At 40.7% G+C, this 15,076-nt stretch overlaps 1 protein-coding gene across 1 annotated transcript in view; it reads right to left on the minus strand.

The window, feature by feature from the left end:
- The window catches only part of NTPCR (nucleoside-triphosphatase, cancer-related), a 28,711-nt gene extending 15,733 nt beyond the window's left edge, over positions 1 to 12,978 (minus strand). Inside the window, exons 1-3 of the mRNA XM_003267269.3 lie at positions 12,772 to 12,978; positions 7,786 to 7,948; positions 7,067 to 7,163 (exon numbers count right to left, since the gene is read on the minus strand). Coding sequence (XP_003267317.2) covers positions 7,067 to 7,163; positions 7,786 to 7,948; positions 12,772 to 12,805 — 294 coding nt within the window. The 5' untranslated portion in view covers positions 12,806 to 12,978. The remainder of the gene's footprint in view (positions 1 to 7,066; positions 7,164 to 7,785; positions 7,949 to 12,771) is intronic.
- Positions 12,979 to 15,076: the final 2,098 nt, after the last annotated feature.

The following is a 15,076-nucleotide window of genomic DNA, read 5'->3' on the forward strand; positions in this document are numbered from 1 at the left end:
GCTGATCCTGCATTACGTACTTGTAATACATGAGGTAGAGAAACAGAAGCTGAGAGAGAACAAAGAATCAAATGCCACATTTGCTAACAGCAATGACGGAAATTCTAGCAATGCTGAGGAGCTTGTCAATCTTTCACGAATGGATCCTGACTAGAACTTGGTTTTTCTGCATTCTTTCTAAAGCCAAGTGGCCTGAAACACTAAGGAACACTTCCAGGTCAAGAGTCTAAAAAAACAAAAACAAAATACTTTTCCTTAGACAGGAGTCCTCTCACCTTCAAAGGAAATTTCTAAGATTTTCCAAAGCAGAGCCTGTTTCAGAATCAAAAGTAGATCCTGCTCTCAAAAACAAATATACTTTAAAGCCTTATTTTAATCAAAACAGGAAAATACAAGGTTCAAACTATGCTGGTTTTCCCTGGGTGTTCTGATTTTAGCTTACTGTTCCTTTCACAGATCTTTGTAAAAAATGATACTGTTCACCTGGAAAACAGGGCTTTGAGTAGATGTCCTTTGTTCTTTAAAACATTATAATCTATTGTCTCCATTTTGTGTGAGTAGGAGATATGTTGAAAATCAATAAAATGTTACATCTTACATTGCATCAAATTTTAATAAAGCATTCAGGGTAGCTGTCAAAAAGGCCACTGTGAAAAAGGCCAGCGTTATCTTATCAGCCTTGATCATTAGAAAACAGAAAAAACAATCCTAATTCCAGTAGCACCAGAAAATAGGAGAGCCCTATGAATAACCTCACCAATAAAAATTTTAAAGAAATAAATGGAGAAAGAGAAACATGTTTTTGGCTGTGGAGAATTAAGATTATCTGAAAAATTAAGATACCCTTTATGTCAAAACAGCTATAGTTCCAGTCACTCCATATAAGACATTTTTTTTAATGGATAGTAAAGTCTTGATTCTATAGTTCGCTCCAGCTCTACCACTTACACAATCAGTGTGTCCCTGGGCAAGTAACTTTTCACTCTACGCCTCAGTTTCCTCATCTGTAAAACAGGAATATAGTGGTAGTGTTCTGAGGATTAAATGAGTTCATGCCTGGCACGTAGTTTGCACTCAATAATAGTTTACTACTACTAGTGCCACCATTACTACAGTTTCTGAACAAGGCCATTTTTTGAAGAAGAAAAATAAAAACAATTACCATGGTAATTAAAATACTATGGTACTGATGCAAGGATCAAACGGATCAATGGAAGAGAACAGATAACTCTGAAACACTACACACACAAGCACACATAGTTTTAATATAATTAATTAAGCATAAAAAACTAATTAGAAATGGGTTATTTAACAAACAGTTTTAGTAAACTGGCTAAATATCTGGAAGAAAATCAGTTGAGAATCTCATAGCTAGCATATTACACTCAAGATAAATCCAAATGGATTGAAAACATAAATGTTTTAAAAAAGCACGCAGAAAAATATATAGGTAAAGTTTTATATCAATTTGGAATAGGGACAGACATTTCTCTATGTTGAAGGGAAAACAATCACCAAAGTGAAGTGCTAAACTGAGAAAAACAGAATCAATAATATAAAAAGGCTATCTGCTTTATAAAAGATCTATTTAAGCCCAAAGAAAATAAATGGGAAGAGCAACGGATGAACAACTTAAATTAAGGAAAACTTAATGAACAACTGAAAAACACTTAACCCCATTAGTAACTGAAAAATGCAAATCAAATCAAAGCGGTGTGCTGAAAATAACCAGAGTGCTCAGGGCTGGCAAAGTGCAGCAAGACAAGCACACTCACACCCTGGCAGTGGGACACAAAGTCAACGCAGCACCATCAAGACCTTGAAGGTTCACACGCCACAAGCTCAGACTTCACCTTTTAGACCCTCCCCAGGGAAAAAATCATGGCTAGAGAAAAAGACTCATGTATAAAGGGTGCTTTGTTGCAAGGTTACTTACAATGGTGATACGGAACCTGAATGCCCAACACTGAGGGAGTAATAGTTAAATCAAAGATGAAAACTCATACCATGAAATAGGATGACACCACTAAAATCTCCCAGCTTTGAAGATCAGCGTGTTGTGAGACCATTCCCATGTCCCTCAATCATATTAAGGGAAACACACCAAGCCTATGAAACTATACATAACATTTTTCCTCATCTTGAATGACTGAATAAATAAACCAGGTATACAAAAGGGGCAGAAACAAAATAAGCTAACATTGGCTAACTTAGTGATAAGATTATGAGTTATTCACATTGTGTTTCATTTTTATTTTACATTTTTTATGATTTTTTTAACCATGAATATCTAGAACTTGAATACTCAGGAAAATAACAAATGTTGACAAATAAGGAAAGAGTTAACTCGTGGAATGAAAAAAATTAACAGTCAACCCTACTAGAGGCTTTCCAAAAACCTTCCCGAGTCTAGAACACTTACCACACACACTCTACTTTTCTCTATTTCTCACGAGCGATCATGATGCTCAGGCTCCATTCCTGCCTAAGGAAAGGTAACCAGGTTAGGCGCAGTGGCTCACACCTGTAATCCCAGCACTTTGGGAGGCCAAGGTGGGTGGATCACGAGGTCAGGAGTTTGAGACCAGCCTGGCCAAGATGGTGAAACCCCGTCTCTACTAAAAATACAAAAATTAGCCAGGCGCAGTGGCAGGTGCCTGTAATCCCAACTACTCAGGAGGCTGAGGTACAAGAATCGCTTGAACCCAGGAGGTGGAGGTTGCAGTGGGCTGAGATGGCGCCACTGCACTCTAGCCTGGGTGACAGAGCAAGACTCTGTCTCAAAAAAAAAAAAAAAAAAAAAGGAAAAGAGAAAGAAAAAAGAAAAAAGAAACATAACCAGAGCAGCTTTGCAAGGTGGACCTGGGTTGTGCCTGGGCCTCCTGAGCCTCTTCCTCGCCTGGAGCTGCTCTTCAGCTCTCAGCCACACTTTTTTTTTTTTTTTTTTTTTTTTTTTGAGACAGAGTCTTGCTCTGTCACCCAGGGTGGAATGCAATGGAATGCAATGGTGCCATCTTAGCTCACTGCCACCTCTGCTTCCCGGGTTCAAGCGATTCTCCTGCCTCAGCCTCCTGAGTAGCCGGGACTATAGGTGTGTGCCACCATACCCAGCTGATTTTTGTTTTTGTTTTTAGTAGATACTGGGTTTCACCATATTGGCCAGGCTGGTCTCAAACTCCTGGCCTGAAGTTATCTACTCACCTCAGACTCCCAAAGAGCTGGGATTACAGGCATGAGCTGCTGCAACCAGTCCCAGCCACATCCTTACTTCCCCACCTGCAAATAGGCATAGCCCTGCTTGGCCTAATTAGAGAAGTACTTTTTTCTTATTTTTTTGTAGTATTAAAACACACACACACACACACACACACACAACCCTCAAACTATCTTTCACTCATACATATTGAAATTTCTTACACACAATGGATATTTCTTATTATCAGAATTTGTGTTTTCATAGATCCCAGCACTATGAACTAACACTGTGTCCCTTTATAAAGGGTTTCTAACACTTCCAGTTTATTTGGTTGTTTTCATTGCCAGTATCAAAAATGGTGTGTTTATACTTCCCAGTTTTGTTGCCTAATTATTTTAATTATTATTCTTTTCATTTTTTTCTTTAGTATAAAGACAAAACACTAGTTCTTTCCCCTTTCTTCATTCCCATAAAATATGTATGATGGGAGAAAAATTTCTGCTCCAGAAAAGAAATCCATGATCCTGACTGGGTAAGAATCCTGTATTAGTCCATTTTCACACCGCTACAACTACCTGAGACTGGATAATTTATAAACAAAAGAGGTATAATTGACTCACAGTTCTGCACGGTTGGGGAGGCCTCAGGAAACTTACAATCATGGTGGAAGGCAGAAGGGAAGCAAGGGACCGGGCGCGGTGGCTCACACCTGTAATCCCAGCACTTTGGGAGGCCGAGGCGGGTGGATCATGAGGTCAGGAGATCGAGACCAACCTGGCTAACACGGTGAAACCCTGACTCTACTAAAAATACAAAAAATTAGCCGGGCATGGTGGCGGGCACCTATAGTCCCAGCTAGTTGGGAGGCTGAGGCAGGAGAATGGTGTGAACCCAGGAGGTGAAGCTTGCAGTGAGCTGAGATCACACCACTGCACTCCAGCCTGGGCAACAAAGCGAGACTCTGTCTCAAAAAAAAAAAAAAAAAAAAAGAAGGGAAGCAAGGATATTCTTCACGTGGCAGCAGGAGAGACAGAGAGTGCAGGGGAAACTGCCACTTTTGAAACCACTGGATCTCATGAGAACTCCCTCACTATCGGGAGAACAGCATGGGGGAAACCACCTCCATGACCCAATCACCTCCCTTCAAGTCCCTCCCTCCACACATGGGGATTACAATTCGAGATGAGATTTGGGTGGGGACACAGAGCCAAACCGTATCAAATCCCCTGCTAGGAACTTTTTCTACATGTCTACATGTCTGCATTTGGCAATCAGAATACAAAAAGTTGGGAGAAGTCTGTATTTCTTTATTTTTTAATTAAAAAACAGATTTATGCTCTGATCTGGTCAGCATATATCTCTTATATAATCTTGCATCTAGACACTAAACACCTTTGCAAACTCTCCTCCCAGGATTTGGTCTACTCTGTCTGAGCAGGGTAAGTAAAAAATTCTTTGTATTGACACAGTCAGTTCCTAAAACCAGAATCTTCACTTGGAATTTCATTTGAAGTATTTCACTTGCCTTTTGAACATTTAAGTAGAGAGGAATGTATGTGACAGGAAAACAACTAAAAAGAAAAGTACCATGTTCTCTGCTCCCACACAACACAGTGGCCATGAGAGTCCCCAGCACAGGAACTGAGGGAAAGTTCCAAGAGGAAGGAATTGGGGAAGAAGGAGGTGGGAGGAAGAAACAGGGTGTAGGAAGAAAGGAGAACTTGGTGGGTTCCAAGAAGAACAACCCCCTTCTGAAACAGACCATAAGATACCACCAGCCCTCTGAGATTAGAGGATATCCTCAGAGGCTATAGCTAAAATCTTCAGCAGCCTTTGGGCAACCACCACTACAAACTTTGGCTGAGCTCTGAATGTCAAGGAGCAGAGAGGCAAAGACCTATGAAGACAGTGTGCTCACCAAAAAAAATGGCAAGTGCCAAGGGCCTCAGGCTGGCATATGTGGAAAGTCTGATTGAACCAGTGTGGCTGAAGAATGGCAAGATGAGGTCAGAGGTTAGTAAGGCCAGATATCACAGGGCTACAGGGCCTTCTAGGCCATTGGAAGGACCTTGGACTTTATTCTTGGTGCCATGGAAACCTCTGGATGGTTTATAATTGTTTTTGAGACAGGTCTGTATCATTTAATTTTCACAAATCAAAGTAGTAAGTCTATAATAGATTAAATGACACTCACATTCATTAACATGATCCACAGAGCCCTGCATCTCATGGCCCCCACCTCACCAAACTTACCTTCTTCACCTGCTCCTGCTCCAGGGCTCTGAGGTCTTAATGTATCTGTCCCTGCCATTTAGAATATTCTCCCCAGACCTCCCCAACCTGACACATACAAATACCCCAATACTAACTCTCTCTCCCCAGTGCCCTCTCACCTATTCCTTTCTGTTTAAATGTCATCTTCTCAGAACTCTTTCCTGGTCCCTTGGTCTAAAGTCAGTTCTTCCTGTCCCTCCCTTTCATAGCACCCTGTTCTTTTCTTTCACAGCATTAATGACAATGACAAGTATAAATGTACTTAGTGTCTACCTTTCCCACTAGACTAACAGTTTTGAGAGAGTAGAAAACATGTCTGTTTTGTTCATGACTGTATATGCAGTACTTGATAAATATCTGATAAATAGATACATAAAACTACATAATCAATAAACAAAAGTTGGTTCTTTGAAAAGATCATCTAAATTGACAAACATTTAGACTGACCAAGGAAAAAGGAGAAGATTTAAATAACTAAAATAAAGAATGAAAGAAGTGACAATACCACCAATCTTACAAAATAAAAAGCATTATGGGTGAATCTATGAACAACTGTATGCCACCAACTTAGATACTTCAGATGAAATGGACAAATTACTAAAAGGTAAAAATTACCAAAACTGATTCAACAAAAAAATACAAAATCAACAGACCTATAAGAAGAGATTGAATTGCTAATTTAAAAGCTTCTCACCAAGAAAAACCTAGTCCACATGGCTTCTCTAGTGAATTCTATCAATCATTCAAAGAAAAATTAATACGAATCATTCACAAACTCTTCCAAAAATTAGAAGAGAAGGAAATACTTCCTAACTCTATTAGACCAGTATTAACCTGATACCAAAACTAAACAACAATATCCCAAGGAAAGAAAGCTACAGACCATATCTCTTGTGAATAAAGATGCAGAAATCCTCAACAAAATATGCCTGAGTAACCTCCATACAAATAAGACACAGTTAACATCATACATAATGGTGAAAGACTAAATACTTTCTTTCTAAGATTAGGAATAAGATAAGGATGTTTACTCTCACCACTTTTATTCAGTGTTGGACTGGAGGTTCTAGCCAGGGTAATTAGGCAAGCAAATGAAATAAAAGGCATTCAAAGTAGAAAGAAATAAGCTGTAAGATGTCAATAAAATTTTTTTCTTTTTTAAAAAAGGTAATATAATAATATAATGCATTAACTGCTTACGGTACTTGGTAGGCATTCAATAACAACTGGCTATTATGTTCATATAATGACATTTTCTCTTCCTAAATGTTGGTTGTGCTGTGAAACCAGGTTAAGACATGACTGTGAGAAGACAGAGGAAAGACTTATCTTTGGGAATGTTGGTACCTGGGCATCAAGAGCCTTTCCAAAATAAAATATTTATATGTACTGAATTTATAGGAATTTACTTGTAGCTCAGAGTGATAGCAAATTATGTTGTTTATCCTTATTAAGACTCAATCACCTGATGACTTTTCAACTGTAAAATGCAAAACTGGGGCCTTTAAGAGCAAAAGGCATTCTGTTTCCATGGCTAGCAATTCCCACAATACACTAAGAGCAGATGGGTTCAAAAAGCAGAAACCACGTACTCACATTCCTCAAGACGGGGAGTGCCAACCGCTCAAAAGAAGTCAGGTCAACCACATACTGCCCAACTCGGCATTCACGTTTTCCAGGTGGAGGCTCTAACCTGAAGGAAAAGACATTATGTTCTTTGTTGAAAAACTCCCGTGTTGATTTCTGGTTTTTAGCTGCTCCACTGAGCCTCTGGCATTCCACATATGCTAAATCATCCTTAAAAATGACCAACACAAAATGCGGTGGTCTGTAAAGCTGATCAGGTTTTCTCTGCTTTCAACAGAGCTACCCTAAGTGTCCACACCTCCAACAATGGGCCTTGCAGTTATGGCAGGGCTATCTCTTAAGGTCCAAGCAGCTACTGCATCAACAGTCTTTGAAAAGTGGCACCAGAAACAGAACTAAGAATTATAAAGTGAGAGGAGTTTATGACGTGGTGAATAAGTTTTAAGTAAAATATCACTTTCTTATACTTTTCTCATGTGATGGTTTCATTCTGTTTTCTTTCTCTGAGAAATCCCTAAAGGCCTAAGATTCTTGAGGATAGATGACATCATTTGGCTCAACCCTGTGCCCAGGAAGACACTCTCAACCTAAAGGGAAAGCAGATTGGCATGCAAGGACCCAACAGAGTATCTGCTTTTGGTGAATTTAGCTCTTGTTGAAAGGCTCCCAAAGCACAGATGGAAGGGGAGCTTAGATAATAAAACACCACAGAAATGAAATATCAGTACCCAACTCTCGATAAAGGCCCCCGGGTGCCGGACAACGTGACGACATCGAATCCTATTCTTCTCCCTCCCTGTCTGACTTCTTCAGTATAAAATCCATCGACAGGCACACCAGAGGATTTTAAAACCTCACTGGCTTTATGGATCAATGTTGTTTTTCCAACCCCTAAAATAAAAAAAAAAAAAGAAGAAGAAAAGCCCATTAGGAAACATTCCCTTACTAGAGCACACATAGCACTTGTGGACTCTGAGACAGCAATTATGGTGGGTAGAGAAATGGGCTGTAAATGGATTTATGAATATGAACTTCAATTTAATTTTGATTGCTCCAGGTTTTAAAAATGCTTAATTTCAAGTAGAAACAAGCATAATAAAAACATGAATGATATCTTGAGGTTTATTTTTAAATTGTGAAACACTGTTAATTTTGTCACATACACAATCCCAGAATCAACTGAGAGGTTCCTGATGATATTCTCCCGTGCCATTTGCATCCTGTGAAATGGTTTACAGTTCCCATTTTTCTGCCCAGGAAGTAATACTGGTCACACTTGAGTCAGGGGCTGGGAATTTAAGATTTCAGCTTTCAAGAGATTACAAACGGACCTACACTTAACAGTGGGAAAATCACTTTGTTCCTCCTTTGACTTACATTGTTGTAACTCCTGAAAATGTGTCTCCTGAAAATGTGCATCCCTGTTAATGGTCACTTTCAAACTTTTTCCTAACAGCAAGCCTATCAGGTTGGCAACTCCTTCGAACATCATCTTCTCCAGGGTCTCTAAGCATTTCTTCACCTTTATCCCCCACACCTTCCCCAATTTGAACCTATGTACCTCTGCCCCCTCAGCCTCTCCACCTTGATCCTTCCTTTCCATCTAGCCTGGCCAGCTGACTACTCTGATGAACTCACTGGTTTATAAGCACCAACAGGTGCTACCTAATATAGTAATACTAATCACTGACATTATGGAGCCAGATACTGTTCTAGCACACTTCGGAAGCATTTTCTTGGTTAAGTCCTCACAACCATCCTCTGAGGCAATTACCATCCTTATGCATATTTTACAGATGAAGAAACTGAGGCACACAGTGGTTAGGTATTTTACCCAAGGCTATACCCCTCATAAGGACCATACCTTTCAACAGGGGACTTTACCTGTCACCATGACTTTTTAAAATATAAGCCTTGTTCCCAATATGGATTTACGTAAGTGGCATCATGACTACCCAACAATGGAGAGAGAAAACTCCTAGCATGTCTGCAAGTGAGCTATTTTGAGATACTACAGAGTTGCAAATCATGCTATTTCTAAGACTACCCACTCTTTTAAGCCTCCTTGACATAAAATATGATCCATTATTCTTATTTAATGTATCTACCTTCACACTTCACATTAAAATAATGGCACCTGGCTTTCTGGAACATGAACAGCAATGCAAAAGGATTCTGGCTACAGTAAGCCACAGTGAGCATGCAGCTGGTAGAACTGTGTAGAACATAAAATGATGAAATTCTAATCCAGCCCTGGCCCTCAGTAACAACTGCTTTAGGAAAGTCACTAAAGAATCTGTTTCATGCAAGTAATGGTATTGCTGAATGTGTATGCTGGTACTTCTTTTCTGAAGGGCAATTTCAATGTGCCTACCACAGCACGCCATAGTTCATGACTAGGAATTCATCCCCAGGAAACAATGTCAACAGTACAAAATGTGTGAAACAGAACATTCACTGCAACATTCTTTATAATAGCAAAACACTGAAAACAACCTAAATGTTGATTAGTAAGGGAATGTTAACTCATGGCACCATGTATATAATAGCACATAAATACACAGAAATACCATGCAACCATTAAAAAATACACTGCTTATGTGTATTTATTAGCATGGAAAATAGACCACAATGTATGAAAATAATATATGAAAAAAGCAGGTTAATAGCAGAAACCATTCCATTATGTTTTTTTAAAAAATGGTCAGGTACATGTGTCTACAGAAAAAAAAAATGTCAAGAAGAATACAGAACAAAGATTTACAATGTTGATTTCTATATGTTGAAATTCCCTGTGATTGTCACTTTCTTCCTTAAACTTTTCTTGTTTTTTTTAATTCTTATACTGAATGGGTCTTACTCTTATCCTAACAAAAAACGCTGTTTATATTTTGAAAAAGATAAAATGGAGCAACAGTAACTATTCCTGTTCACAAAGGGTATACTGTGGGGACTGTATGTTGTGTAGAACATAGTATAGCAATAAATAGGAAGCATTTGGGCAAAGTCCCTTTTGGCTTCTTCAGCTCTAGGAATCTTCTTTCAGTTAATTTTTTCTTCATTAGTTAAGCTGCTACCCCAATGCTGTCTGGATAAGAAATGACCTGTGCTTCAGGAGACCTCAAGATGATAGCTGTATACCAGGCACAAACAGATCAGAAAGCTCTGGAATTATTTTGGTTCTGGTTCTCCCCTAAGCAGAGCCTCAGATAAAGATTCAGGTGCAGGTAGTTTAACCTGGGCAGTGATGCATGATGGACTGGTAGGGAAGAAATTCAGAAAGGGAAGGGAAAGACACCAGCATGAGGTGCACTATCAAGCAAGTTCCACTGGGGGCAGCTGGAGCTTCATCCCACTGGGGAATCCTAAGGGACAAGTCAGGGCAAGTGGCTCAGTTATCCTGTCTGAGGAGTGACAAAGTAGGGAATTTATCAACTAACTTTCACCAGTCACAGGTTGAAGGCTAATCCCAGGGCACAGGAATTCCCTGGCTCTTCTGGCCTGCTCTGTTTGCAGGCCAAGTGGGCTCCAGGGACCAGAGAAAGCCCTCCAAGATGAGTCATGGGTACAGACAGTTGGAAATCGGAAAAAATGCTAAGTGCCAGGGGCACTAAGAGGATATGCAACAAAAAGTGACCTCTTTGAGAGGAGACTTTACCTGATGGTCTGAACATGCTGAGAAGACAGAAAGAAACTAGGCAAATAAAAACACCAGACAATAACTCCTAATGGGGAAAAAAGTTATGTGTAAAAGGAAAAAAGAAAAAGAAAAATTAGAGGGCATGGTGGTGCATGCCTGTAGTACTAGCTACTAGGGAGGCTGAGGTGGGAAGATGGTTTGAGCCTGGGAGGTGGAGGTTGCAGTGAGCCAAGATTGTGCCACTGCACTCCAACCTGGGCAACAGAGAGAGACCCTGTCTCAATAAGAAGAGGGAAAAAAAAGATGGGTAAGGTGGCTCACACTTATAATCCCAGTATTTTGGGAGGCACAGATGGGAGGATCACTTGAGGCTAGGAGTTGGAGATCAGCCTGGGCAACATAACAAGAGACAGGTCTCTACAAAAAAAAAAAAAAAAAATTACCCGGGTGTGGTGGCATGCGCTTGTAGATCCAGCTATTCAGGAGGTTGAAATGGGAGGATCACTTAAGCCCAGAGTTTGAGAATGCAGTGAGCTATAATTGTTTCACTGCACTCCAGCCTGGGCAACAGAGCAAGATTCTATCTCTAAAATAAATAAATAAATGGAAAAGAAATAATAGATTACTATGTGGCTCTGCTGTGATTATCTTTACATGGCCATAATACTATAAACATTGACTAATGAAAATTACGTTGTAACTACATTAAGAAGAGGAGGAGAAAAGACAAAGGTGCGTGGGTTTGAGGACAGGTTTAAGAGAGCTACACTGTAGAATTATTTGAGTCTTTCATCTACGTGTAGATAAGACTTTGATAAAGCGGAAACAAGAACCACCATCAACACAATCACGGTAACAGAACACCTCCATTATAAAACACACAGATGTCTTGGGGTCAGCCTGCTGAGTATCAAACTGTATTCCAAGTTTCAAATAAAGGATTGACAAACCAACTTTCAGAAAACAGTTCTTTGCAACACTTAGGAGTGACTTTAGATAGCAGGCATTTCTCAAACCACCCTCCTCCTCCTCCTCACCCTCTGCTCCCCATCTCCCCCACCCAATGCCTGATAAAATCCCAAAGTCTGCAATATTAGCTGTAGCCTTTGCTACTTACGACTAAACATAATCATTAAAATAAAGTGAAAGAGAATTCTAGATCCAGGGTTACAGACTTTGATATCTGAACCCACAGTAAACTTCAAAATTAGATTTGCCTTGCAAAGGAGCTGAAGAAATCACTTTCTCCACTCTTAGCCCATCTTTCTTTTTTTAGCCTATCTGATGCGACCACCACCATCCTACCTGTCCTTTTTAGTAATGCTTGATACATGGGTAGCGCCTTGATTTAAAAGCATCTCCTCCTACACCTCTCATCTGACCTCAACGCTATCCTACTTCTCAGATGAGAACTCCACAGGCCACAGGGTTGAGGGATCTGACAGACATCAGGAGGCGACGGCAACAGGAACAAGCAAGAGTGTCTGAGAAGGGCTCCTGTAGGTACCAAAGCTTCTCCACCTGTGGCCTCAGCTGTGGAGGAAATTCGTGGAGATGGGGATGGGGGTGGGGGGATGAACTTAGATGGGAAAGAAAGATTACAACTTCAGTTTCGCTCTCCTCCAACTAAAATTTACCATTTTTTTTGCACGATCAGTGTAGCAAAGACCCACAATAAGGAAGTAACTGTGACTATCAACAGAAATTAGACATCTCCACTTCACATCGCGGTTGCTGCAGATCTCTTGAAATATCATTTGTGCAGACCACAACGTCAACACTACAGTAGGAGTTACCGCTGCCGCTGGCCCCTGCGGTTTCAGCCCTTCATCAAGAAGCCGGTCTAGGACCCCCTCACAAGTGTGTTCTAATCCTTTAGGCCCTACGTCTTTTAAATCACGTTTTCCGCGAACGAGTACAAACTCTTCAGACTACCAAGCCCGCCATTTAAATTGGGAACTTCAGAGGCCGGAGCCCTGGAGCCGGGGACCCTCCCCGACAGCACAGGGTCGCCCCCAGCCCGCGCGCCCCCACCCCCTCGACCTCTCGGCGGTGGGGATTCCCGCAGGGTTACCTGGGGGCCCCGTTAGGAACACGTGCCGGGCCATGCGGGTGGGCGGGGGTAGGGGTAGCGGTCAGGATAGCAGTCCGGGTTGGGGTCGCAATTCAGGTCAGGTCCTGACCAGGGTCGCCATTCAGGACCCGCCCACCGCAGGCCCCGCCCCCAAGCGGTGCTTCGACCGGAAGCACCGCCCTCAAGACCACGCATGCACTTTCTCCCGAGTCCGCGGTCCGCGCCTGCGCACTCAGCCCTCGGCATTTGGGCCTGTGCCGCGGCAGTTCCTAAAGGCGCAGCGGGTTGTGCGGTCTCTTAAGTTTCATCCTGGTTTCCGGGCTTTTGTGGGGTATTTGCAGATAAGTGCGTGAGAACGTCATTTATTTAACTATTGCTGCTTCAAGTGAGCGCCATCACCCAAGTTCTGCCCCTTGACTCCGGACCTAGGAGCTGAAATTGCCCAAGGCTGCCGGGACGGCCCTTTTGTAAAAGTTTGTGACCTGGAAGCATTCCTCAAAGGGGGATGCCATGTTAATGACTCCAACTTTGTTCTCAAACATTCCTGCAGAATAGAATCAGCTGGGGAATTTTAAACTTGCTTTGATGCCTAGGTTTCACCTGCAGTAATAGGGAGTGTCAGAAGACAAAATTAAAACAGGTTTAGTTTCAAGATCTAATTGGCTTATATTTAGGAACTAAAATCAAGAAATAGATCGTTTTATAAAGCAAATAGAGTGTTCCAATGAGCTGCGCAGAGGAGGTTGGCTTTATGGGCAAAAAAAAAAAAAAAGGCCGAAGAACAAAACAAAGAGTGGGTATTTCAAAGTTCCTTTCCTTATAGGGTTAAAACAAATTGGACTTCGTTATTGTACTGACTCAGGTTAACTAGAATCTCCTGTTTTTTGGGAAAACGGGCCTGTTTCAAAGTCCAGTTTGGTTACATGGCACTTGGCACAAGTGACTGCATTCTGGTTTGGTCTAGTCTGCTAGATCTAGTGCAGGAGGTTAGTCCAAAACAATGGCCTCCCATAAATCTTGTTTAACATGAGTAATTGGTCTTGACCGAGTCCTGAGCATCTGTATTCTTTTTTCTTCTTTCTAAACTCCAGGAAGTTCCTGAAGTGCGCTAGGGTTGAGAACCACTGGTGTAGGCAGACTTCCCATCCTCAGCCATGCATAGGAAGCCCAGTTTTCCCTCTTTACCTTCACACCAAAGTGTATAAAGATCTCCTCTTGCAAAGAATTAAATAGCTTCTCCGTCTCACTTTACCACTGCAAGTGTTCCAGCCAATGAATGACTTGGCAGTGGCCCTGGGCCACATTTACCTGTAAACTCTTTCAGTCTAACATGTGTACAGCTTAATTTGTGGTCAGTCATTCCCCATCCTGGCTGAGAAAGCAATTCAGTGAGTGCTCAACTTAATTGGTTTCTGCCCACACATGGACCTCTTGGTTTCCCTTTAGCCTGAGACATATGCCAGTCCAATGATTATCTAAAAAAAAAGTCGGATTTGTAAAATATAGCTGTCATCACCATCATTTCTGCAACATTTGTAATGCTATATTATTATAAGAGTATAGTATTTATTATCCCAACTGGTAATATAGGGCCTTCCACCTTGATTTATTTTGCACTCCATATATGTTGAATACAATAAAAAGCTGATATAGTAAAGTAAATTCATAGGAGGAGCTTCCAAAAAAAAAAAAGGAAAAAAGTATATGTATCTCTTGTATCAAAAATATTAATTTTAAATGTTAATCATGTAGCATTTTCCATCACTGAAAAGCATTTTGGATTTGCAAGGCTCACCGGAAGTTCGGTTATTTTGTTTTGATGCTGTGCCTGGAATTCTGGCATCAGTTTAAGTAGCTCAAAGATATATGGAATCCAGATATAGTGAATCAACATCTCACAAAACAGAAAAAAAAAGACTTCCATAGTTAAATATACTTTATCCATGGAAAATGAATTATTTGGATGGTAGTTACATGGAAATCTTCTTGTTAGAAAATTTATCGATTTGGTGCTTGATTTCTACAGTTTCCTGTATGTGTTATTAGGCAACAATAACAACAAATTACATAGCTTATATCTCTTAGAGATTAACAACAAAAGAAGATGGCATAAATGGAAACACATTTTAAAATAAATGGGATCTTAAAGTACTGTACCATACTGAATCCAACTTTTGCTTCTTATCTAATCAACATCCAATGGACAGATGTTTGTGTCCCCCCAAAATTCATATTGTTGAAATCCTAACCCACAAGGTGAAGGTATTAAAGTGTGGGGCCTTAAAGAAGCAATTAGGTAGTCAGG

Source organism: Nomascus leucogenys, chromosome 5 (genome assembly GCF_006542625.1).
Source record: "Nomascus leucogenys isolate Asia chromosome 5, Asia_NLE_v1, whole genome shotgun sequence".
NCBI lineage: Eukaryota > Metazoa > Chordata > Mammalia > Primates > Hylobatidae > Nomascus > Nomascus leucogenys.